At 39.9% G+C, this 25,018-nt stretch overlaps 1 protein-coding gene across 1 annotated transcript in view; it reads right to left on the reverse strand.

Moving 5' to 3' along the window:
• EXT2 (exostosin glycosyltransferase 2) overlaps positions 1-25,018 on the reverse strand; it is a 94,360-nt gene that overhangs the window by 20,305 nt on the left and 49,037 nt on the right. Inside the window, exons 9-10 of the mRNA XM_034769614.1 lie at positions 21,623-21,812; positions 3,599-3,765 (exon numbers count right to left, since the gene is read on the reverse strand). Coding sequence (XP_034625505.1) covers positions 3,599-3,765; positions 21,623-21,812 — 357 coding nt within the window. The remainder of the gene's footprint in view (positions 1-3,598; positions 3,766-21,622; positions 21,813-25,018) is intronic.

Consider the following 25,018-nt stretch of genomic DNA (forward strand, 5'->3'; position numbering starts at 1 on the left):
TGAAATTGTATGGAGATCAAAGTTGCGGGGGGTTTGTTTTGAGTTTTATTTTTATTTTTTTTAAAGATCCTATACATCCACATAAATCTGTGTGACAGAGGGGTTTTGCCACATGTTTAAAAACAGAGTCTCAAGGATGAGGGGAGAAGCGAAGAAAGTACCTAAATGTCACGTTTCCAAATGCTTCTTGTGACTGAAGCAGACCTACTTTTAAAAGAAAACTTTCTTGTAACATTATATGCTGCTACTATTCCCTCTGGATTCCCCTGAAAATGAGTCAAGAACTCAAGAGATACTTTCCTGGTAAAATACATAAACAGATAAATAAATTATCACAGGCTGAAGACAATTTAAACATCTGGTAGCCAGTTCAGGCCTGTCAAGCAAGTCAAAGACACTCAGGGCCAGAGAAGATCAATCTGCAGTCCCTGATTTCTGGGCTGGAGAGCAGGAACTGTATTACCCATGGCCTTAAGAGGGAAAATTGTATAAGTAAAATAAGTTGCCATACTTTTGTATGATTCAAAAAGTATGATTTTGTATGATTTTGTATGTATTTCAAAAACAAAAACACACAAAAAAAATAGTAATCTAAAAATATATTGATTCAAACTAGCCTTGGTTTGCTTCAGTTACATGTTTGATAAGGTATTTTACTATTCTATCTACATGGCAATGTATTAAACTAGAATGGTTTTACAGTTAAACTAGGGGACTGCAAAATATGTCTCCCAGACAAGGTAATGCTGTATCAAACAGCTAAATTCACCCATGCAAGCTGTTACTCAGGCAGTCCTGCAATCCACGCATCTGGCCCACAGCAGGCAAATAAGGGTTTCTCTACATGCAGAATTACTGTGCAACAAGCCAGGGTGTAAATCTACAGTACACTAGCCTGCTGAACACTAAGTCACCTACTGTGTGCTAGAAGTTCCCTAGTATCCTTTGACATACTGCTGTTTCAAACATGGCAACTCAGCACACAACAGCCTAGTGTGCTATACAATTACACACTGGCTTGCCATTCACTAAGTCTCCATGCAGACAAGCCCTGGACTGGATAACGTGGTCTAATGGTTAGAGCAGATGGGGAGTCATGAGTACCTGATTTAAATTCCTGATACTTAGTAACTGTAAACTTGAGGAAGTCACTTACACTACTTTTTGCCACAATTTTCCCTATGAGGATAATAATCTCCTAACATGGGGGCATAAGAGACTTAACACCTGTGAAGTGTTTTGTTATGTATGTGTAAAGTATTACTTCTGTGGATATGCACACTCCTTATTTTTGATTCTCATGATTTTTTGCTGAAATACAACCTAAGATCACCTGCAGTAGTGACCTTCAGTTAGAGTCTTTAAACAGAATCCCTCAGAGCTTTGCACCACCAGTAATGAAGGTTCATTTTGGAACTACTTAGGAAACTTTTTAGGTTTTCTTGTATTTATTTTTGTTTCAGTTTGAGCCAGACTTATGGTGACGTGAGAATTAAACTGGTAACGGAGGCAGTGTTTACACCGCACGCCAGTCAGAAGCTCTGTTAACATGACATTTTTCTCCTCTAAAACTTTCCACCATTACTACACCACCAGTTCAGCCCCACAGCTGGTAGCAAAAGTAGAAGCACTAATATAGACAGGGCTCTGCTGGCTGCCAATGATATCACCATTTTGCTATCTAACCCTTTTCAGAACAGTTCTATGCAGTATAGTGTTTAAAATGCTCAGGGCAGCAGACTTTCCAATGATGGAGATGAACTGTCATTAGCAATGGGGGAATATCAAGGGGAAAATGCAGTATAGACCAACATGGCCATAAAGAACCCTTCCCACAATTGTCTTCTTTTAGTTCTCCTTTCATGTCTCACATACTAACATGTAATTGTTACACTCCCAAGGGACATATTTCCCTGTGAAGACATGTGGCACTCTGTCTCCACTACTTTAAAAAAATTGTTATTGTTTAAGTCAACATATTTAAGTTTCCACAAATAACTTCTTGAATCCAAAAACTGGTAATTGGCTAAAAGTTTCTCTCACTTGGGGAGGATTCACATTACAGGGATACTAAAGTTATACATCTTGACAAAAGCCTATGTCAGCAGGTTAGATTAGTAACAGCCAAAAGATTGCAACATTTATTTTACTTTCCAGTATTTTATGCTGTTCGATTTTGTTATTTCACTCTGGGCAATGAAATTAACTCCTCGGTGTCACGGTCCAGCTCTCACGTATTAAGCCCAGTGTCATTCTGTTTGAACTCCCCATTCTCCAGCAAAGTGTAAATAATACATACATACAAACAACAAAAACCCACCCTCTCCTGACTTGGTTTTAAAAGAAAATTTAAATTCACCCAATATTTCTACTAATACTAGTTTTGGAAAAAAGGCTTCTATTTCCACAACACAGAGCATTGTTGTTTTTACACAGGTGTTATAGTAATGTCAGATTCTATATACTGTGTCATATACCCAAATATAAAAAAGGAAGGAGAAAAATACCATAAAAGAGAAATTTCAACCCCTTTCTTTAAAACCTAAATTTCAGAAGCAAGTGAAACTGACTACTTCCCTTTAAATGTGTGGTCATTTTGACAGATGACTCAGGTACAGGTTTGAAAATTTCACCTTCCTTCTAATGCCATGGCTAATTGATTGGGACTCTATTTTTCTATTTGTTGATACCATCATTGTAACTGCAACCACTGCGTCCTCACTGCCTCCACCATGTGTCTTGTGCATCTCCCACTTGACAGCCCATATCAACCTCCTTTTTTGTTGTGCCGCACCTAGTGCTAAACACTTTCCCCTCAGGAGGCCTTTCCTGTTCTTAATACTTAACCTCTGGACCTTGCTTGTCCACTACTTCATACAAAAAGGAGGTGTAGATAAAGTACTATCCAGTGGAGCAACTGCTAGCTACTGATCTAAGAGACCAGTAAACAGAAAGCTTTCAGTCACATTTGATTCCCATTTGTTAGAATAGCTCAGGTGTTATGCTTACTGAGAATCATTCATTTATTTGAAGGTGCTTAGCTGCTAAAAATATTCTAGAGCAATGCAACAATATTTCTATTGGTCACAGAACAAATTGTCACAGCTGGACCCACCAAATCCAAGATAAGCAATAATACAGAATGGACACATGTGAACCTTATTTACTGTGACTCTCTCCCATAGAAACAGACTTGAGGTATTAACTTTGGCAAAACCTCTAAGACTTGTCATGCCAATAGAAGTTACTGAAATTGAAGAGCCATAGACTCCATTCCCACCTAGCAGGGATTTCTTTTGTTTAAAGTATACAGAATTTTCTGGAGACTCATGGCACTGACAGGCCATTTACAAGGTATTTACTGTTGGCTAAGAATTTTCCTATAGCTAAAAGGCTTTTCAAAAAGTTATGAGCCCCCAACCTTTTTTAGGCCAGATTGTCAGCGGGTGTAAATTGGCACTGATTTACTGAAGTCAATGGAGCTATGACGACTTATACCAGCTGATCATCTTGCCCTCTTCCCCATGCGATACTTATATATACACACAGTGTTAGGCAAATAGCATAACACAGTGAGGAAAAAAACTAATCCTCTTACCTCATAACCAAACTGCAGTTCATCAGAGGTCAACATGATGATATCATCATCAATGGCCAAGACGGCCTCCGTTTCAATCTCATCATAGGGGAAGAAGCGGTTACTAAGCTTGTTTTCTGTGGTCTTCACAACCTTCAGTGGAACTCGAATCTTTGGCCATAGAGAGTCTGAGGAGAAACATTGAGAGAGAAAGAATTCACTATTAGATTTTGATTCTTATTAAGACTGCGTCCCATCCTCGGCTTGATTTTTCCCTTCAGTATTCTAACCCCTCACAAAAGGTTGAGGGTGTTTGATTTATACAGTAACTCCTCACTTAGAGTCATCCCGGTTAACATTGTTTCGTTGCTGATTAATTAGGGAACATGCTGGTTTAAAGTTGTGCAATGCTCCCTTATAATGTCATTTGGCAGCTGCCTGCTTTGTCCATTGCTTGCAGGAAGAGCAGCTCATTGCAGCTAGCTGGTGGGAGCTTGGAACCAGGGTGGACCAGCAACCCACCGTCAGCTCCCCGCTCCACAAAGTTCTCTGTGCGGCAGCCGCCCAGCAGGCTAGCAATTGCCTGGCAGTTCAGCTGTCCCTCCCCCACTGCCATGTGCTGCTCCTGACCTCTGCCTTGGAGCTGCTCCTGGGAGCCTCCTGCTTGCTGTGCGGGGGAGGTGGGGCGCTAATGTCAGGGTGTCCCCCTTTCCCCCTGTTCCTGCACCACATTTACCCCATCTCCATGGTGGGGGGATGACAGGACAGGGCTCAGGATGGAGGGAGCTTCCTGGGAGCAGTTGCTGTCTCAACTTGATGATCTATTTAACAAGGCAGTTTACTTAGAGTGGGGTAAGTGTACTTAAAGGAGCAATGTGCATCTCTCTCTCTCTCTCTCTCTCGCTCACACAGGGTGTGTGTCTCTGTCTGCCATGCTGTCTCCCCTCCCTCCATTTGTGCTGCCTTGTAGAGTGTGAGGCTACATTAACAACAATGGGTTAACCCTTGACGGCTCAGCCAAAAGCTAGTTCATCATTTAGCAGTAAGGCATTCCCTGGGAAATATTCCACCCTCTTCCACCCTCTGACTCCACCACCTCAACCAAGCTTCACAATCATCATCGCGGTGTACAGTATTAAATTGTTTGTTTAAAACTTAGGCTTGGTCTACACTAAACCCCCAAATCGAACTAAGGTACGCAACTTCAGCTACGTGAATAACGTAGCTGAAGTCGACATACCTTAGTTCGAACTTACCCCCGTCCAGACCCGGCAGGCAGGCTCCCCCGTCGACTCCGCGTACTCCTCGCGGCGAGCAGGATTACCGGAGTCGACGGGGAGCACTTCTGAGTTCGATTTATCGCGTCCAGACTAGACGCGATAAATCGAACCCAGAAGTTCGATTGCCTGCCGCCGAACCAGCGCGGTAAGTATAGACAAGCCCTTAGAGAGAGAGAGTGTTTTGTCTGGTGAAAAAAATTTCCCTGGAACCTAACCCCCACCCCCATTTACATTAATTCTTATGGGGAAATTGGATTCGCTTAACATAGTTTCGCTTAAAGTCACATTTTTCAGGAACATAACTACAACGTTAAGCAAGTAGTTACTGTATCTTATTTTCAACTAGGCAAAAATAGCAACCAGAGAGATAACCTGTTATATTTCCACAGTGCAATTAAGATCTTTACAAATATATATACACAGGGGTTACTAGGCCTATCACTGAAATGCAGCCACCACTATCGCGGTATGTGGGAACTGTTTAACAGGACATAGCAATACTATGTGACAACTTAAGACAGGAAGCAAATAAGAATATTTTATCCAATTGAAACTGTAGGGAGAATTGAGGGAGGCAGAAAGTAATCACCTGTTCAGAATCTGTTCAGCTCAAAGAATTTGAAGGGGAGTTTACTCTTTACAGCTCCAAACAGAGCTAAAAACTAAATGCATCAGAGAAAAACAGAGATTGCTAAAAAGTTCATTGCCATTAATGGTTACAGATTGAATTATCACATATGAGAAAATTAATTTATGGGGGGGGGGTTCTGAAAAATCTAAGGTATCAGGATTAAACCAAGCTAAAAAAAGAATTATACAAGTACACCCTATTACACGAACTATGACAAATTATATGCAATAGTTTAATTCGTAATAAAGTATACATATGCAAATGGAGCATGTCAACTTTGCCGTGAGAATATTACAGTTTGGGTTTCTGGGCTTAAATTTGGTAATTGAAACAACTGCATTAACACTTATTTGCAGTTAAAATATATTACAACATGCTACACATGCATCTATTGTTGCAAAACATTGTATTCTATTCTATCAGAGACATAGCTTGAGTAATTAAAAATATTGTAATAAGCACAAAGTAATAGAGCTAAGATTTCAATATTAAGCATCAGCTCTTCATTTTCTAAATTTGCATGTTTAAAAACAATCTTTCTAATGCAAAAGGTTAACAATGGTAGCTATTGCAAAATTGATGGTTCGCAACAGTATCAAATTATCTAAAAGCTTTTTAAAATAAAAAAAATAAATAAAAAAAAAAAAAACAGAGAGCTAACCTTGCCTACTCCACAACCCAGCCAACACTGGTTGGCTGATCTCTTGTAGTCACAGTTGTTTTTTAGGACAATTGGAATGAGGAGAGGGTAGTGACCTCATTAAGAAGGGTGCATAAGAGAAAGTGTAGAAGATGATACAGATATTTGTGGGATAACAGACAATTGGACATTGAAGACTGGTATTAATGATGGAGTGGATTATGCAAGGAAGTAACGAGATTCAAGAGCATTAAAAGTAGGGAGGCACATGTTAAATGTATTAAGAACTGGCTGACAGACCTCATAAGGTCCACGGGGAATCATAATTGAATGTGGATGCATCTAACAGGGTACTGCAGGGACTGGTAGTAGTCTTGACATTATTCAACATTTTCAGTGACCTCAAAGCAAATATAAAATCGCTGCTGATAAAATCTGCAGATGGCACAAAGATTGGCAGAACAGTAAATAATGATGAGGACAGGGCAGCCATACAGAGTGACATACGTTTCTTGGTAAGATAGGCCTATTCAAAATAATGTGTTTTAATAGAGCCAAATACAAAAAGTTATACATCCAAGAACAAGGAATGTAGTCCATAGCTACATAACAGGGGACTCTGTCTGAGAAAGCAATGACTCGGAAAAGGATTTAGGGATCACAGTCGACAAGCAACTCCCAGTGCAATGCTGTGGCAAAAAAAGCCCAATGTGATCTTTGGATATCTAAAGAGTAGAGTAGTGAGTAAAAGCAGGGAGGTGACTTTACCTCTGTATAGGGCATTTATAGATTCCAAAGACAGAAGGGACCAGTGTTATCATATAGTCTGACCTCCTGTATGGCACAGGCCACAGAACATCTCCAAAATAATTCCTAGAGCAGAGCTTATAGGGAAAAAAAATCCAATCTTGATTTCAAAATTGTCAGTGATGGAGAATCCACTACAACCTTTTGTAAATTAGTTTCAATGGTTAATTACCCTCAATGTTAAAAATGTATGCCTTACTTCCCACCTGAATTTATCTAGCTTCAATTTCCAGCCTTTGGACTGTGTTATACTTTTTGGGTGAGACCGACATTGGAAGTTCTAGCGTACACATTTTTAAAAGACTGTGGAAAAACTGAAGCAGCTGTAGAAAATAGCCACAAAAGTGATTAGAAGGCTAGAGAAAATGCCTTAACACAGTGGCATACTTGAAGAACGCAATCTGTTTAGTTTATCAAAAAGAAAGATGACTTGATTACATTGTATAAGTCCCTTCATGTGCAGAAAAGACTGGGTACAAAAGAGCTTTTCAACTGAGTGAAGAAAACATAAAAAGAACCAATTTTTGGAAGCTGATGCCAGACAAATTAAAATTATATATATATATAGTACCTTATTTCTATATTTCTAACAGTGAGGGTGATTAACCATTGGAACAAACTACCAAGACAAGTGGTGGATTCTCCACCTTTTGAAGTCTTCAAATCAAGACTGGATGTCATCAGCAGTGACAATGAATGTGGTGGGGAGGGATGTACAAATTATACATGCACACATTCCCAACTCTGTAGAAGTCCAGAATCAGCCCCCAGAGTTGAGTCCCAGCTCTGCTTCTTTTTACGACTTGCAAGTAAACAGACATTCACCCTTTTCCCACTGTCAGTCCATTAACACTAAAATGAGTTCAGAACCTAATTAAAGAGCAGAGACACTGTAATACTGTTAGTTCCACAGGGGAACACACACCCACTTCATTCCAAAACTTACACAAGCGGAGCTTGCTGCTGTGGGTGAATGTGCATGTTCTCACTGCCAGCTAGAGCTCTCAAACTTTATGGCTGATACAATACTCAAAAAACTCCCAGAGCTTTGCACAGTTCATAAGCACTGGCGTCCAAACACAAGACTACTTTACTGGGAAAACAAAACCCCCTTTCCAAACCACACTGAAGAATCTTCAGGAGCAGGTTTTTCTTGGAAAGATATTTTGGAAGGAGGGGTTGGCATGTGTGAGTGGCCAAAAGAAATGAGAAGCAACAGCATGATATTTACTGGAAATATGATTATTTCAGATTCCTACCCTGAGGTGGTTCTTGAGAGACTATAGAACAAACACACACAAACACTTTAGAAAATTCATTTTCATCTGGGTAGTTTTGTGGGACCCATGCTCTGCCTTTGCCACACAAGTGGTTTACATCTGATTCCAGTCTCTCCCTCGTTTTGGAAGGCAGTGAAATTAACACTGGTGGGTGCTCGAATGACTTGCAACACTCAGTTTGTCAGCACCACAGCTCAATCTGCAGACTCCAAAGTAAGTCACAACCAGTCATCAGCTGAAAGGAGGCAGCAAGTGACTTGGGGTCTCAAAGCTATGGAGGATAAAGTAATATGGGGGAAATGAAAGAATCCGTGGGGCTTGGAGAGTAGGTGAAGAATTCATCTATATGAACTTTTTATATCCCTGAATAGCAATCAAACTGTGTGTTCACACTCATCCAGCACTACATACTACAGTGCTAAACAAAAGCTACTGCCTCTCAGCCATTCAGGTCATCGGTAGTTAAGCATGTGAAAGCTGCATTGTTCTAACCAGAAACAGTTTTAGGAAATCCTTTGTCCTAGTTAGATTCCAGTCAAAGCCCTTGAAGCAAGCAAATTCTAGATTTCACTTTTCATTTGTAAAAACAACAGAAACAGAGTTGCTATTATTTAATGAATAGAAGACTAATAATTTTTCATGGCAATCATTAGTATTTTAATACAAATTCTCAGAACAGATGATTTCTGCACAGCTTAGAGCAAGGTTGTGTCTAAGCAAATATGGAATAAAGTTGTATTGATTATTTTCTCTATTTAGGTTAGTAAGGAAGATGGATGGTTTAAAACAACTCTCGCCTTCCTTGCTCTCCATGCTAGTAGATGATCCAACTGATTTGAGCAGAGCGCTGGGTCTCTAATCCTAACCATTATCACCATGACTTACAACTCAGTGCAAGAGAACTCCCTCCATTCACCCACTGCTAATCTCAGGTTCTTTTACAAGGAAAAAGTCATTGAAATTCAATGTCTGATTCAGCACTGAGAACATTTATTTTCCCTAGTAATGTTCAATAAAAACTCCAAACATTTTTCATTTTACTAGTCATCCTAACATCAGGAGATAGCAAGCTGTAATAGAACCATTTATCAGGAGTTAGGACTCTAATGTTCTATTCACAGCTCTGCTACCCATTTACTCTCTAATGTGTAAGTCACTTACACCTCTGCTTCCTTTTATCTATAATCATATGCATCTACCTCACAAAGGTGGTGTAAGGTTTAATGTTTGTAAGACACTTTGAGACCTTTTAGAAGAAACATACCTGTGTATATGAATGGGGTAATACCAATTTAAATAGTTTGTGAGCCCCTGACTGTCTTCTATGTTTCGGAAGCCACCAGAACCCTGCTAGAGCAGAAGCGTGTATTTGTAACTAGGCCTTAAATGTTCCATACACTTAGGAAACGTGGCTATTTGTATCTCCTTGCGTGGTTCCTTCATATTACATATGTTGTGTAAAAACTAAAAGATAACATTACAGAAGGACAAAGTATTAACTTTGTCCTGTCTACCCCATCCACCCTTTTAGTCCACAGTATCCACCAAATAAACAATGGTGGAGGCGATACTAATGTCTAAATAAGCCAATCTCAACACAATTAAAAAATATAGTGTAGAGCAGCATTTTGGGCTGATGGCACTATGTAATATCATGAATAAATGAAATTGCAGCACAAAGTAATAGCCACAGTGATGACCATCCAAAGTAAACACCCTCCAAAGTCATAGGCCTGGGAACAAACATGGAGGGTGCTGGAGAAAACTTGTTGGAAACTTCTATCACATGCTGTATGTATTTTCTTAAACTTCAAAACCAGTAATTTAGACTTAAATGTGAGCAAAAAGGGAGGAGGGAAGTATTTGATAGGATGGAGAGAATTAAAAAAAAAACATTTCTGCCTACACAAATATTCCAGCAGCAGACACTTAGACCACAATATTTATTTTAGTAAATGCAGAGCGAGTGAAAAACATCACTTTCTCCTATAATATTTCAAAGCTTTAAACCATTTTTTATTAATACCGTACACGTAAAGTCATGTTTGTCTGCTGGCACTACAGCTGGGCTGACAACCCATTTACATACGGTTCATATTCCATGCGGTCAAAAGTGACTGTAAGACCAGGATCAGAGAGATGTGTTTAAAGGGTAAGTGAAAAGGGGTTACGTTCAAAATTAGACATGTTTTTAAATGGTTATCAGCCAGGTGATTTCTTCTCAATTTTGTTTCAAAACAAAAATCCACCACTCTTACCAAGAAATTAAATACAAACGCCACTAAAATTTCATGTGGTCTTCAAAAGTTTTTTTTTTGCTGTTAGTGCATTCTTCTGCAGCTGTAATTAAATTTGATTCCTAGAACATTGCTCATGACATGGGTTCAAAGGCAAGGAACCGGGAACTTGTTTTCCTGTGTCATCGAAAAGCATGTCATCTAACACTATACTGGGACATAGGCTTAGCAATGACTGAATCACCATTGCCACTGCTTGTAGGCACCTTGGTTTTGGGGGGAACTGGAAAAGCCCAAGCTAAGCTTACTTTACAGAATCTAATAAGATCACAGCTCAAGATGGAAGATTGCAGATCTTAAAATCCAAATTAATGCTTTCCCCCCTAACTTTATTATTATTAATAGGGCTGTCAAGCGATTAAAAAAAATTAATCATCATTAATTGTACTGTTAAACAACAGAATCCCATTTAACTATTTGATGTTTTCTACATTTTCATATATATGGATTTTAATTACAACACAGAATACAAAGTGTACAGTGCTCACTTTAATAAAAATATTTTCACTGTAAAAAACAAAATAGTATTTTTCAATTCACCTAATACAAGTACTGTAGCGCAATTTCTTTATTATGGAAGTTGAACTTACAAATGTAGAATAATCTACAAAAAATAACTGCATTCAAAAATAGAACAATGTAAAACTTTAGAGCCTACAAGTCCACTCAGTCCCATTTCTTGTTCAGCCAATCGCTCAAACAAGATTTTTTACATTTGCAGGAGATAATGCTGTCGTCTTCTTGTTCACAATGTCACCTGAAAGTGAGAACAGGCATTCGCATGGCACTGTTGCAGCTGACGTCGCAAGGTATTTACATGCCAGGTATGCTAAAGATTCATATGTCCCTTCATGCTTCATCCACCATTCCAGAGGACATACGTCCATGCTGATGACAGGTTCTGCTCGATAACAGTCCAAAGCAGTGAGGACTGACGCATATTCATTTTCATAATCTGAGTTAGATGCCACCAGCAGAAGGTTGATTTTCTTTTTTGGTGGTTTGGGTTCTGTAGTTTCTGCATCAGAGAGTGTTGCTCTTTTAAGACTTCTGAAAGCATGCTCCACACCTCATCCCTCTCAGATTTTGGAAGGCACTTCAGATTCTTAAACCTTGGGTCAATACTGTAGCTATCTTTAGAAATCTCACATTGGTACCTTCTTTACATTTTTGTCAAATCTGCAGCGAAAGGGTTCTTAGAATGAACAACGTGCTGAGTCATCATCCGAGACTGCTAGAACATGAAATATATGGCAAAATGCAGCTAAAACAGAGTCGGAGACCTAAAATTCTCCCCCAAGGAGTTCAGTCACAAATTTAATTAACGCTTTTTTTTTTTTTTTAAATCAAGCATCATCAGCATGGAAGCATGTCCTTTGGAATGGTAGCTGAAGCATGAAGGGGCATACGAATGTTTAGTGTATCTGGCACGTAAATACCTCGCAATGCTGGCTACAAAACTCCCATGTGAACGCCTGTTCTTGCTTTATGGTGACATTGTAAATAAGAAGTGGGCAGCATTATCTCCCTTAAATGTAAACAAACTTGTTTGTCTTAGCAAACGAGAAGTAGGACTGAGTGGACTTGTAGGCTCTAAAGTTTTACATTGTTTTGTTTTTGAGGCAGTTATGTAACAAAAAGCCCTACATTTGTAAGTTGCATTTTCAGGATAAAGAGATTGCACTACAGTACTTGTATGAGGTGAAGTGAAAAATACTATCTCTTTTATTGTTTTTACAGTGCAAATATCTAATCAAAAATAATATAAAGTGAGCAGTGCACACTTTGTATTCTGTGTTGTAACTGAAATCAGTATATTTGAAAATGTAGAAAAACATCCAAAAATATTTAATAAATTTCAATTGGTATTCTATTGTTTAATGGTGTGATTAAAACTGCGAATAATCATGATTAATTTTTTTATCACGATTAATTTTTTGAGTTAATCACGTGAGTTAACTGTGATGAATCGACAGCCCTATTTATTATTATTATTATTATTATTCCAAACAAAAAATGCCAGAAGGGAGATGTTCTATTACAGGTAGAACATGGATCTAGAAGTAAGGGTTCCTGGTTCCTCTCCCTGACTCGGATTCACTGGCATGGTTTTCATCATGTTAGTAATAGGCGGAAGAAGAAGAATTCACTGTATGACCTTGCACACCAAACTTAACCTCTCTCTTACCTCACTATCTAAAACGGTAAAATGGGAATATAGCTCACAGGATGTGTTTTGCCAAGTGTTTTGAGATGCTCAGATGAAAAATGCTAAGTAAACATAAAGTATGCAAAGTACTATACTTAAAGCAGTTTGCTCTTTTTGTACATTATAATTTAAGAGTTTACATATTTTTAATTTTTTATTTTAAGGAAGACATGCCACCTTTCCAGTGTTCACAGGGGTGCTGGAACAATTTATATAATGGGGATACTGAGAGCCATCGAATCAAACTGTAAACCCTGTACATAATGAAAACCACTTCAACCAAGCAGGGCCGGTGCAAGGAAGTTTCGCACCGTAGGCGAAACTTCCACCTTGCGCCACTCCCCCACCCAGCTAACCCCCCCCCACCCTACCCCCCCGCGGCAGCTAACCATGTCCACCCACCCCCCGCACCAGAGGAGCCCCCTCTGCGGCACCTAACCCTGCCCACCACCCGGGGAGCCCCCCGCACGGCAGCTGATCCTGCCCCAGCTCACCTCCACTCCGCTGAGTACGCCGGCACCGCTCTAATTCTCCTCCCCTCCCAGGCTTGCGGCGCCAATTGGAGGAGAATTAGAGCAGGGGCTGTGTGCTCAGCGGAGGAGGCAGAGTGGAGGTGATCTGGGGCAGGGAGGGTTCCCCAGTGCGCCCCCCCCCCGTTACTGCGGGCGGCCTCCCCGTGCCCCCCTGCCCCAGCTCACCTCCACTCCACCTCCTTGCCCTAGGCGACCGCCTAGTTCACCTAGTGGTTGCACCGGCCCTGCAACTGAGCATTCCCAGCACCTCTAGTTCCAGCACCTATGCTATTCAGACTAGAAATCGTCTATATAATTGTTTTTCAAGTGCTACATCCGCTTTTTCCTATTTCATATGAACAGGTCTGAGGGTAGCTAAAACTCCCTTACAGAAGTCACAGGTGATTTATATGGCAGTTACTAAGGTATGCTTAGTCATGCAACAACACTGAGTAGACAGTAGGTGATCACTTCATAGGAAGGGGGAGAAAATTTATGTGGATAGACACCACCAGCATGTATTTATTTAAAGGATGTATTTGGTTACGTTTAACCCATTTAAAATTAACATTTTCAACTGGCTGACCAATTGCAAAATTTGGCATCCAATTAATTATCAATCAATCAAGCCTCATTTTCAATTCTGAATAAACTGGATTAATCCCATGGCCTATTTTTAGTTTCTTGCACAGTTATAGAAACCATCAAAAAATAGGACACTGATTTTCTTTAGCCTCTGAAAATTGGCCTCCATAATTGCATGTGTTAAAAGTAAGGAGCACAAATTTATTTAAAAAACCAAAACAAAAAACACACTGAAAAGTGATGCAAGTTCCCTGCCCATCCCAGAGCTCCTTGCAGCCTTCCTGACTCTGGTGAGTTTTGGGAAGAGGCAGGTGAGAACATAAAAGAAGAACAGCCATACTGGGTCATGCTGATGGGCCATCTAGCCAAGGACCCTGTCTTCTGACAGCAGCCAGTACCAGGTGCTTCAGAAGGAATTAACAGAACAGGGCAATTATCAAGTGATCCATCCCCTTTCCTCCTCTCCCAGCTTCTGGCAATTAGAGTCTATGGACACCCAGAGCATGGTGTTGCATCTCTGACCATCTTGGCTAATAGCCATTAATGGACTTATCCTCTATGGACTTATCTAATTATTTTTTGAGCCAAGTTATACTTTGGACTTCACACCATCCCCTGGCAATGAGTTTCATAGGTTGACTGTGCATTGTGAAAAGAACTACTTCCTTTTGCTTGTTTAAACCGGTCTATTAATTTCATTGGGTAACCACACCTGGTTGGTGTGTTATGTGAAATAGTAAACACTTCTTTATTTGCTTTTTCCACACCATTCATGATTTTAAAAACCACTATCATACCCTCCCTTAGTCACCTCTTTTCCATGCTGAAAAGTCCCAGAGTTTTTAATCTCTCCTCATATAGAAGCTGTTCTAACAGGCGGGAATACAAAGGGGAGAATACACACAAATGAGGAAATTAGTTATACAGAAATTAAAAGGTACAGTGACAAAAGTGAAATCCCTGAAAGCTGCATGGAAACTTTTTAAAGACACCATAATAGAGGCTCGACTTAAATATATGCCCCAAATTAAAAAACACAGTAAGAGAACCAAAAAAGTGCCACCATGGCTAACCAAGAGAAGCACTGAGAGACAAAAAGGCATCCTTTAAAAAGCGGAAGTTAAGTCTTAGTGAGGAAAATAGAAAGGAGCATAAACTCTGGCAAATGAAATGTAAAAATATAATTAGGAAGGCCAAAAAAGAATTGGAAGAACAGCTAGCCAAAGACTCAAAAAGTATTAGCAAAAAAGAAATTTCAAGTACATCAGAAGCAGGAAGCCTGCTAAATAACCAGTGGGCCACTGGATGATTGAGATGCTAAACGAGCACTCAAGGACGATGAGGCCATTGTGGAGAAACTAAATGAATTCTTTGCATCAGTCTTCACAGCTGAGGATGTGAGGGAAATTCCCAAACCTGAGCCAATCTTTTTAGGTGACAAATTTGAGGAACTGTCCCAGACTGAGCTGTCAATAGAGGAGATTTTGGAACTAACCGATAAATTAAATAGTAATAAGTCACCAGGACCAGATGGTATCCACCCAAGACTTCCGAAGGAACTCAAACGTGAAATTGCAAATCTACTAACTGTAGTTTGTAACCTATCATTTAAATCAGCTTCTGTATGACTGGAGGATAGCTAATATGACACCGACTTTTAAAAGAGGCTCCAGAGGTGATCCTGGCAATTACAGGCTGGTAAGCCTGACTTCAGTACCGGGCAAACTGGTTGAAACTATAGAAAGAACAAAATTTGTTGGGGAAGAGTCAACATGGTTTTTGTAACAGGAAATCATTCCTCACCAATCTACTAGAATTCTTTGAGGGGGGTCAACAAGCATGTGGACAAGGGGGATCCAGTGGATATAGTGTATTTAGATTTTCAGAAAGCCTTTGACATGGTCCCTCACCAAAGGCTTTTATCCTATAACAGTTTACTTTGCATAAGAGGGAAGGTCCTCTCATGAATTGGTAACTGGTTCAGAGATAGGAAACAAAAGGGTAGCAATAAATGGTCAGTTTTCAGAATGGAGAGAGGTAAATAGTGTTGTCCCTCAGGGGTCTGTACTGGAACCAGTCCTATTTAACATATTCATAAATAATCTGGAAAAAGGGGTAAACAGCAAGGTGGCAAAATTTGCAGATGATTCAAAACTACTCAAGATAGTTAAGTCCCAAGCAGACTGCGAAGAGTTACAAAAGGATCTCTCAAAACCGGGTGAGACTGGGCAACAAAATGGCAGATGAAATTCAATGTTGATAAATGCAAAGTAATGCACATTGGAAAACATAATCCCAACTATGCATATAAAATGATGGGGTCTAAATTAGCTGTTACCACTCAAGAAAGAGATCTTGGAGTGATTGTGGATAGTTCTCTGAAAACATCCATTCAATGTGCAGTGGTAGTCAAAAAAGCTAACAGAATATTGAGAATCATTAAGAAAGAAATAGATAATAAGATAGAAAATATATTGTCTTTATATAAATCCATGGTACACCCACATCTTGAATACTGCGTGGAATTCTGGTCGCCCCATCTCAAAACAGATATATTGGAATTGGAAAAGGTTCAGAAAAGGGAAACAAAAATGATTAGGGGTATGGAAAGGCTTCCATATTAGGAGAGATTAATAAGACTGGAACTTTTCAGCTTGGAAAAGAGACAACTAAGGGGGAATAGGATAGAGGTCTATAAAATCATTACTGGTATGGACAAAGTGAATAAGGAAGTGTTATTTACTCCTTCTCAGAACACAAGAACTAGGGGTCACCAAATGAAAGTAATAAGCAGAAAGTTTAAAACAAAACAAGGAAGTATTTTTTCCACACAACACAGTCAACCTGTGGAACTCCTTGCCAGAGGATTTGTGAAGGCCAAGACTATAACAGGGTTCAAAAAAGAACTAGATAAATTCATGGATGATAGGTCCATCAATGGCTATTAGCCAGGATGTGCAGGGATGGTGTCCCTAGCCTCTGTTTGCCAGAAGCTGGGAATGGGCAACAGTGGATGAATCACTTGATTATTTGTTCTGTTCATTCCCTCTGGGGCATCTGGCATTGGCCACTGTCAGAAGACAGGATACTGGGCTAAATGAATCTTTGGTCTGACCCAGTATGGCCATTCTTATGTTACAAATCCTTATTCATTTTTGTTGCTCTTCTCTGTACCTTTTTCCATTCTAATATATCTTTTTTGAGATGGGGTGACCAGAACTGCATGCAGTATTCAAGATCCGGGCATACCATGTATTTATATATATTTTCTGTCTTATTATCTATCCCTTTCCTAATGGTTCCCAACATCGTTAGCTTTTTTGACTGCTTCTGCACATTGAGGGGATGTTTTCAGAGAACTATCCACAATGACTCCAAGATCTCTTTCTTGAGTGGTAACAGCTAATTTAGACTCCCTCATTTTGTATGTATAATTGGGATTATGTTTTTCAATGTGCATTACTTTGCATTTATCAACACTGAATTTCATCTGCCATTTTGATCCCCAATCACTCAGTTTTGAGAGATCCCTTTGCAACTCTTCAGTCTGCTTTGCACTTAACTATCTTGAGTAGTTTTGTATCATTTGCAAATTTTGCCACATTACTGTTTACCCCTTTTTCAAATCATTTATGAATATGTTGAACCGCACTTGTCCCAGTAAAGATCTTTGGGGGACACCACTACTCACCTCTCTCCATTCTGAAAACTAACCATTTATTCCTACTCTGATTCCTGTGTTTTAACCAGGAGAGGACCTTCCCTCTTATCCCATGACTGCTTACTTTGCTTAAGAGCCTTTGTTTGGTGAGGGACCTCGTCAAAGGCCTTCTGAAAGTCCATACACACAATCTACACTGGATCTACATTGTCCACATATCTGTTGACCCCCTCAAAGAATTCTAATAGATTGGGGAGACATAATTTTCAGTTACAAAAGCTGTGTTTACTTTTCGGAAACAAATTGTGTTCATTGTAGGTGTCTGATAATTCTGTTCTTCACTATAGTTTCAACCAATTTGCCTGATACTCAAGTTAGGTTTACCAGCCTGTAATTCTCAGGATTGCCTCAGGAGCCTTTTTAAAAAATGATGTCACATTAGCTATCCTCCAGTCATCTGGTAGAGAAGCTAATTTAAATGATAGGCTACACACCATACTTGTTGGTGCTGCAATTTTAAGTCTGAGTTCCTTCAAAACTCTTGGGTGAATGTGATCTGGTCCTGGAGACTTATTACTATTTAATTTATCAGTTAGTTCCAAAATCTCCTCTAGTGACATCTCAATCTGGGACAGTTCCTCAGAAGCATCATCAGTTGCAGTTTCACTACAACATTCTAACTAAACCAATCAAAGAGTTTGGGTCCCCCATATCTGAGACGCCATCTGTCCCTATATCACATGGCAGCAATTAAGATCAGCTTCAAATTCTTATATCAGGGGCCAAAAAGCAGGACATTCTTGGTAGAGGCCCTTTGACTGGAATTCACTTTCAACCCTGGGTCTGACAGAGTCTGTAGTTGTTGACTTTTAGGATCCATTGCAAAGTTTATCTTTCTACTTAGGCTATTAATAATTTGGGGCCTGACTGGGGAGTATTCTAGTCTTTTGGAGATGGGGAGTTTTTAGTGAACATTATGGCATCTTCAATTTTGAAAATGTATTTTTATTCTGTATTGTTCATAAGCCTAGAGAACTCTGGTTCGGCTTCTATAAAGTCACATTTCATCCATTAACAGCATCTACAGGGATTTTAAAATTTGCATTTAATTTGACCCTTTTCTTTCCTAGATAGAGAAGAGAGAGTTCATTTTGCTTCTTTTTGACTGTTTAGTTATGTGATATTCTGTGCAAATATAAAACCCTTGATTATACAACCCAGTCTTAAAGTGAGTGATCATTTTAATTAAGCAGGAACAGCATTTGGTATAGTTTTAATTTATAAAATTACTCTGGAGCAGACATGGGAAAGTAAAGAACAGTTAAGTGACATGCTTATGTAGCACCAAACTAGCCTTACCTCTGGAGACCTGGGTTCAAATCTGAATTTACTGCAAGTCATCACAAGGGAAAATTACTTTGATGTTTTCATCCCAGCCACCATTTATGCATATCGAAAAACCCACTGTCTCTGACAGCAGAAGCCCTGATTTGCCTTTGCACAGCTGACCCAGAAATGTGTCCCCTATATGGCAATGACCAGGAAATCCTGCATTTGATGCACTAGTACGTTAACTGTTCCAGCTTTACAATAACCAATTAAAAAAGAATAGCCATAAACGTGCTGATACTACCGTAGAGTAATAAACTAGACCTTATCAGTGACAGTGGTGCACATTACAAACTTCAAACTCATTCCTTGCCCTAATCCATCAGAAACTTCCTGGATTTAATAGGCTATAAATGGCAGAAGCTTTGAAGTCCAAGGATTAGAATCGCTAATAGAGAAACGGAACGAGTGACTAAGTGCAGCCAAGGCCTGCTACCCCACTGAAGAGCCAGGTGGAACTCACTGCATGGATCTGTATTAAAACAAATTAAATTAACTTACTCAAACTGCCCTCTCCTCAGCTGCAGTCCAGGAGATTACATGGGTTATCAAAGTGTTAAAAATAAATGGACAAAGGGGGGGGGGGAGATAAGAGCCACATGAGGAAATATAATTTATTAAAACACATATTTACTACCATGAAAGACCAGTTTGAACCTAACAGCCCAATAACCAAAGCTCTCAAATGGGACCTATGATCATTAGGTTCATAGGCAAATGCATTCTTTTTGGAGATGATTTATGATTTAATAATATCTGAGGAAACATAAGGAAGACAGAAAATTAATATGCCTATAAAAAGAATTTACACCACTAGGATTATTAAAAATTATTATTAATATGAGATTTTTCAAATCAGTAGTTTGTTTCAATTCTCCCTTACCTTCCTTTTCTTACAGGAAAGAATATATGGAAACAACCCATTTGGGGCAGAAATCAATATTTTTTGTTATATTCACGCTGTGTGCAGTGTTTACTCTACTGGAGTAATAGCTCAACTACGTTATGAATTTGTTTTCAATAAAAACTTCAGAGTACACAAAAACAACACCTTCCATTTATATGCAACACTTTTAATCTCAAATGATTACCAACCACGATTAAATGCAAGAATCACTTCATTTGTCAGTGATGGGCAACCACATCTAGCGTGTTTTACACAGCAGTACTAAACAACCGTTTGAGACAAGAAATGAATGCTGTGTCCAATTTAAACTGGAATAAGAATATAAAGAGGCAGAATGCAATGCACCAAAATTGGAAATGGGTCAGGACAATGAGGTTAATAGCCTGACTCCTGCAAAAGTGCCATGGAATCTTAAATGAGTGCAAGTGATCAGGAACTCAGTTTAACATTGTACCTAACATACATAAATGGCCAGTTTGACTCTCAGGTCAGTACGTTATTATATAGGAATATTACAAACCCAAAGAGTTGTCTCGAAGATTCATTTTATTGGTTACTGGGGACAGAAGAGAGATTATTAATAATTCATAGGGTTCTACAGCCATAGATTTTAATATTTTAGAACAGTTATTCTAGTTAGAGGAAGCACTCTTACCCAAAGAGCATCTCCTTCATATTTTAGGGAGGATGCTAAGGAGAGGTAAGGTTATTTTTCTTAAATTAAAGGTCACTCAGACATTGTGGGTTGGAAAGTTTCATTTGCACGCTAACATCAGAGAGTTCACATTCAGGTTAGGAAAGACTGAAAAAAGGAAACAGATCAGAGGAAATTCAATGGGGGAAGAGAGAAGAAAACAAGTAGAGTGAAAAATACAGAGAGCTTGCAAGATAAAGAAAGGGGAGGAAGAGAAAAATTCTAAATAGACACTGTATATAGGGCACCTACTTGTCATGTTCTGATTTTTGGAGCAGGTGGCTCTTTACCTCCAATACAGAGCAAACACTTTTCTTTGGTATGTTTTTGAAACCAAAGCTGCCTTGAAAATAATATGGATTTAAATGACATGAAAAAAGGTTCATGAGCATCAAATAATTTTATAAACCCATGAATTCAAAATAAGACTGCGAGGTTCAAAAGTCCTCAAATTCCATGAGGTCTGTTCATCACTGATATAAACAATCATCTGTGTTTTATACATAAATATTTAAATAAAAAGACCATTCACCTCACTTATCAGGACAGTCTCAGAGTTTTTATATGATAACCCAATGTCCCAGAAACTTCTTTCTGGACCCACAGAATGTCTCAGGTTTTATTTCATCAATCAAAATGTTCATTTATTTTATAACCACAAAATGTCCAAACTGTATTCCTGCATCAAGCCAAATTTGTTTTGTTTACAGAGAACAAATAGTTTAGTGGAACAAGTGTTCACTGTGCTTAATAGTGTCTGTAGAGAAAAATCAAATGAGTGTAGACAAATTAAGGCGCCACCCCCCTCAAAGCAAACGTTAATGACGTTCATTCAGTATGTTATGGGCTTTTTTGGAAAAAATCCTCCATTGAGAAATTTGCATGGCTTGCTGTTGAATCAGCAGCTGGCAAAGGCAACACCAGCACAGATCCTTTTAAAAGTGTAATTTGGCCTTTTGTATTTTGCAACTTTTAAAAAGAAGTGTCATGAAAACGTACCAGGTTTTTTTTTATTTGAAAAGTATTACAAAATAGTTTAAAATAGTTATGTTTAAAAGTACATAAAAAGAGAGGTTGCATTGCACTAGATGTACAGTAGGTGTTCTGCCACTACTCTAACATGTACCACCTCCCTCCAACATGCACACCTTACCTTCTGGTGGATTCTTATTCTGATTATTCCAGACGACTAACAGCTTGGATAGACTGGGCACCTTGGACACCTCAGTGATGACTCGGAAGAGGCTTTCCACCCTGTCATATGTCAGGACTATAGCAGTGAAGCCTTGAGACTGTGGTGGGATTAATGGAAGGAAGAGTGGGTTGCTCACACTGCTCCATTTCTGTAAAAGCAGAGAGGATGTTCGATCAGATCAGGGTCAATTAAAACTATAAAAGGGGAATGCAGGCAGTCAGAATGTAAGTACCAGAGCTGGAATTTAGTTAAGGTAGATCTCTTTGGTCAATACCCTAACTCTTGGGAGAAGTAGCCTTTCAAAAAGTCTGATTTTCTTTTTCATAATTCACAGTTCCGTAAAACCTTCATGCCAACCCCATTTCCTAATGTCAATTTCTGTCATTGCCTGATAATGACTTTGTATCTAGTGATGGGCTTCAGAAAAAGTGGAGTAGAAGGGATGGAATGACTTGTGGGGAAAGGGAACTAGCAGACATTTTAAACCAAGCTAGCATGGCATGATTCTCATTTGCTACTCTCTGCTTGAAAGTATTTTGCTTTTCATAGTCAGTCGTTGGCCAACAAGCAGAGAGCCAGCTCTGAGCCACCATTTTAGAGTGGAAATAGAATAAAAAACAGCAAATGCACAATCTTGACACAAAATGGGCACACAAATAAAAAAGACAAATGCTGACATTGTAATAGAGAGGGATAAAATATTAACTTCAACAAGACTAAGTTTATTCTATGTGGAAAAAAAAGTTATTACACCGTTAAATAGAAAACCCTATAAGAGACGCAAAGATCGATTTCAGAGAGTTATTTACTCCATCTGAATTTTAACTAGGGGGTCCCTTTTAAGACTTTAAAGCTCTTATTTCAATGCACTGCCAGCATAAGGAAGCCAGCTCAGTTGGCAAGAGACAAGACAGACAACTCTGTTCTCACTGAGTGTGCCAACTCTGTTTGGAGCCGAAGATGTGGGGGAAGGCAGCTGCAAAGGAACCATTAGATGGGAATGAAATTGCAGGCATTTTGACTCTCAACTTTTACATTCCAGCTCGCTATTCAGATGCTGACATCCAGGCTAGGACAGAGAAGCAGAGGAGAAAACAAGACTTATTTGGAGGTGGGGGAAGAAAGGGTTTGGGAGTTGGGAAAGGAGAAGCTGACGCAGTTTTGCAGGGAAGCCTTTGAATCTCAGCCAACAAAGAACTAGGAATACTTCTAATAGTCTAGAAACACTGCCCAATAACTGCCAACACTTACAGTATTGCAGGAAAGAAACTCCAATTAAATACATACAGTAACTCCTCACTTAACGTTGTGGTTATGTTCTGAAAAATGCGACTAAGTGAAACGATGTTAAGCAAATCCAATTTCCCCATAAGAATGTACTTCGGGGCGGGGAGAGGGGGAGTTAGGTTCCAGGGAAAAATTTTTCACCAGACAAAAGACTACATTATTTTTTTTTTATACATATACATACACACACACACACACACACACACACACACATATATACACATATACATACATACACACACACAGTCTAAGTTTTGAACAAACAATTTAATACTGTGCACAGCGATGATGATTGTGAAGCTTGGTTGAGGTGGTGGAGTCAGAGGGTGGAAGAGGGTGGGATATTTCCCAGGGAATGCCTGCTGCTAAATGATGAACTAACTTTTGGCTGAGCCCTCAAGGGTTCAACCATTGTTGTTACTGTAGCCTAACACCTCTACAAGGCAGCACGAATGGAGGGAATGCCTTGTTAAGTAGATCATCAAGTTGAGACAGCAACTGCTCCCAGGAAGTTCCCTCCATCCTGAGCCCTGGCCTGTCATTCCCCCCACCACGGAGATGGGGTAAATGGGGTGCAGGAGCAGGGGGAATGGGGACACCTTGACATTAGCCTCCCCTCTTCCTCCCCCCCCACACACCAAGCAGGAGGCTCCCGGGAGCAGCTCCAAGGCAGAGTGCAGGATCAGCACATGGCAGTGGGGGGAGGGACAGATGAACTGCTGGGCAATTGATAGCCTGCTGGGCGGCTGCCACCCAGGGAACTTAGGGGAGTGGGGAGCTGACGGGGGGCTGCCGGTCTACCCTGGTTCCAAGCCCCCACCAGCTAGCTCCAACGGGCTGCTCTTCCTGCAAGCCGTGGACAAAACAGACGGCTGTCAACGACGTTATAAGGGAGCATTGCACCACTTTAAACGAGCATGTTCCCTAATTGATCAGCAACGTAACAATGAAACAACGTTAACCGGAACGACTAAGTGAAAAGTTGCTGTACTATAATTCTGCTAGTATTGGGAGGAAAATAAACTTTACATATCCAAAGTTATTTGCTGGAAGAAGGTATGGAGCCTCACCATTTCCTTAAAGAGTCTTTGGGTTCTTTTTCCTCACACTTCAAAGGTGGCTGCCTTATCCACCTTTACCTAATGCCACTTACACTACTAAAATAGTCTGCATGTCTACTGGTGTGTCTTGGTGACACTAGCAGTTGACATGTGCAGGAACAGCTCTCAGATTTCAGATGCTCACATTTTCTGAAATGCCAGTTTTTAGGCTTATTTTCTTTAATGTTTATTGGGACCTGAAGAGCAGGGGTAGAACTCTCTTTGATTATGGAGCAGTCCCAAGAATTTCTAGGGTGAATCACAATCTAAACTTGAATAGAGCACAGTCTACCTCATTAGACCTTTAATAAGCAACTTCAAAAACTGCATTTTTTCTCTCAAAGATCCTGAATATCAAGTTTTCCCCAATTTCCCACCTCCTCCAAATGATCCTTTTAATGGTGAGAATCTTTTTTTGTGCATCCTTCACAAGGCTGCTTGTATTAATACTTGCAGCAGGGGGTTTGCTGCATATTCAATACAGTGCCAAGAAAATCCTACATTTCTGCCCAGCAAGAAGAAATAACTGGTGAAGTAATCTTACAGACAATATCCTTTTTATTATTTAATGATGACCCCCACCATCCAAATTAAGAGCTCCCATATGAAGTTTCCTCTATTGTGCAAGTTCCTTTCTGGCTGCAATATATCTTAATAGAATGTGTTAGCACCCAGCACAATGGGGCCCTGGTCCTTGACTTCAGGCTCTTAGGAACTATGATAATAGAAATAATATATAACCGGGGTCGGCAACGTTCGGCACGCGGCTCACCAGGGTAAGCAGCCTAGCAGGCCGGGCCAGTTTATTTACCTGCTGACGCGACAGGTTCGGCCGATCGCGGCCCCCACTGGCCGCGGTTCGCCGTCCCAGGCCAATGGGGGCGGCGGGAAGCCGCAGCCAGCACATCCCTCGGCCCGCGCCACTTCCCGCCGCCCCCATTGGCCCGGGACGGCGAACCGCGGCGAG

The sequence above is a fragment of the Trachemys scripta genome, chromosome 4, assembly GCF_013100865.1.
Source record: "Trachemys scripta elegans isolate TJP31775 chromosome 4, CAS_Tse_1.0, whole genome shotgun sequence".
Classification (NCBI taxonomy): domain Eukaryota; kingdom Metazoa; phylum Chordata; order Testudines; family Emydidae; genus Trachemys; species Trachemys scripta.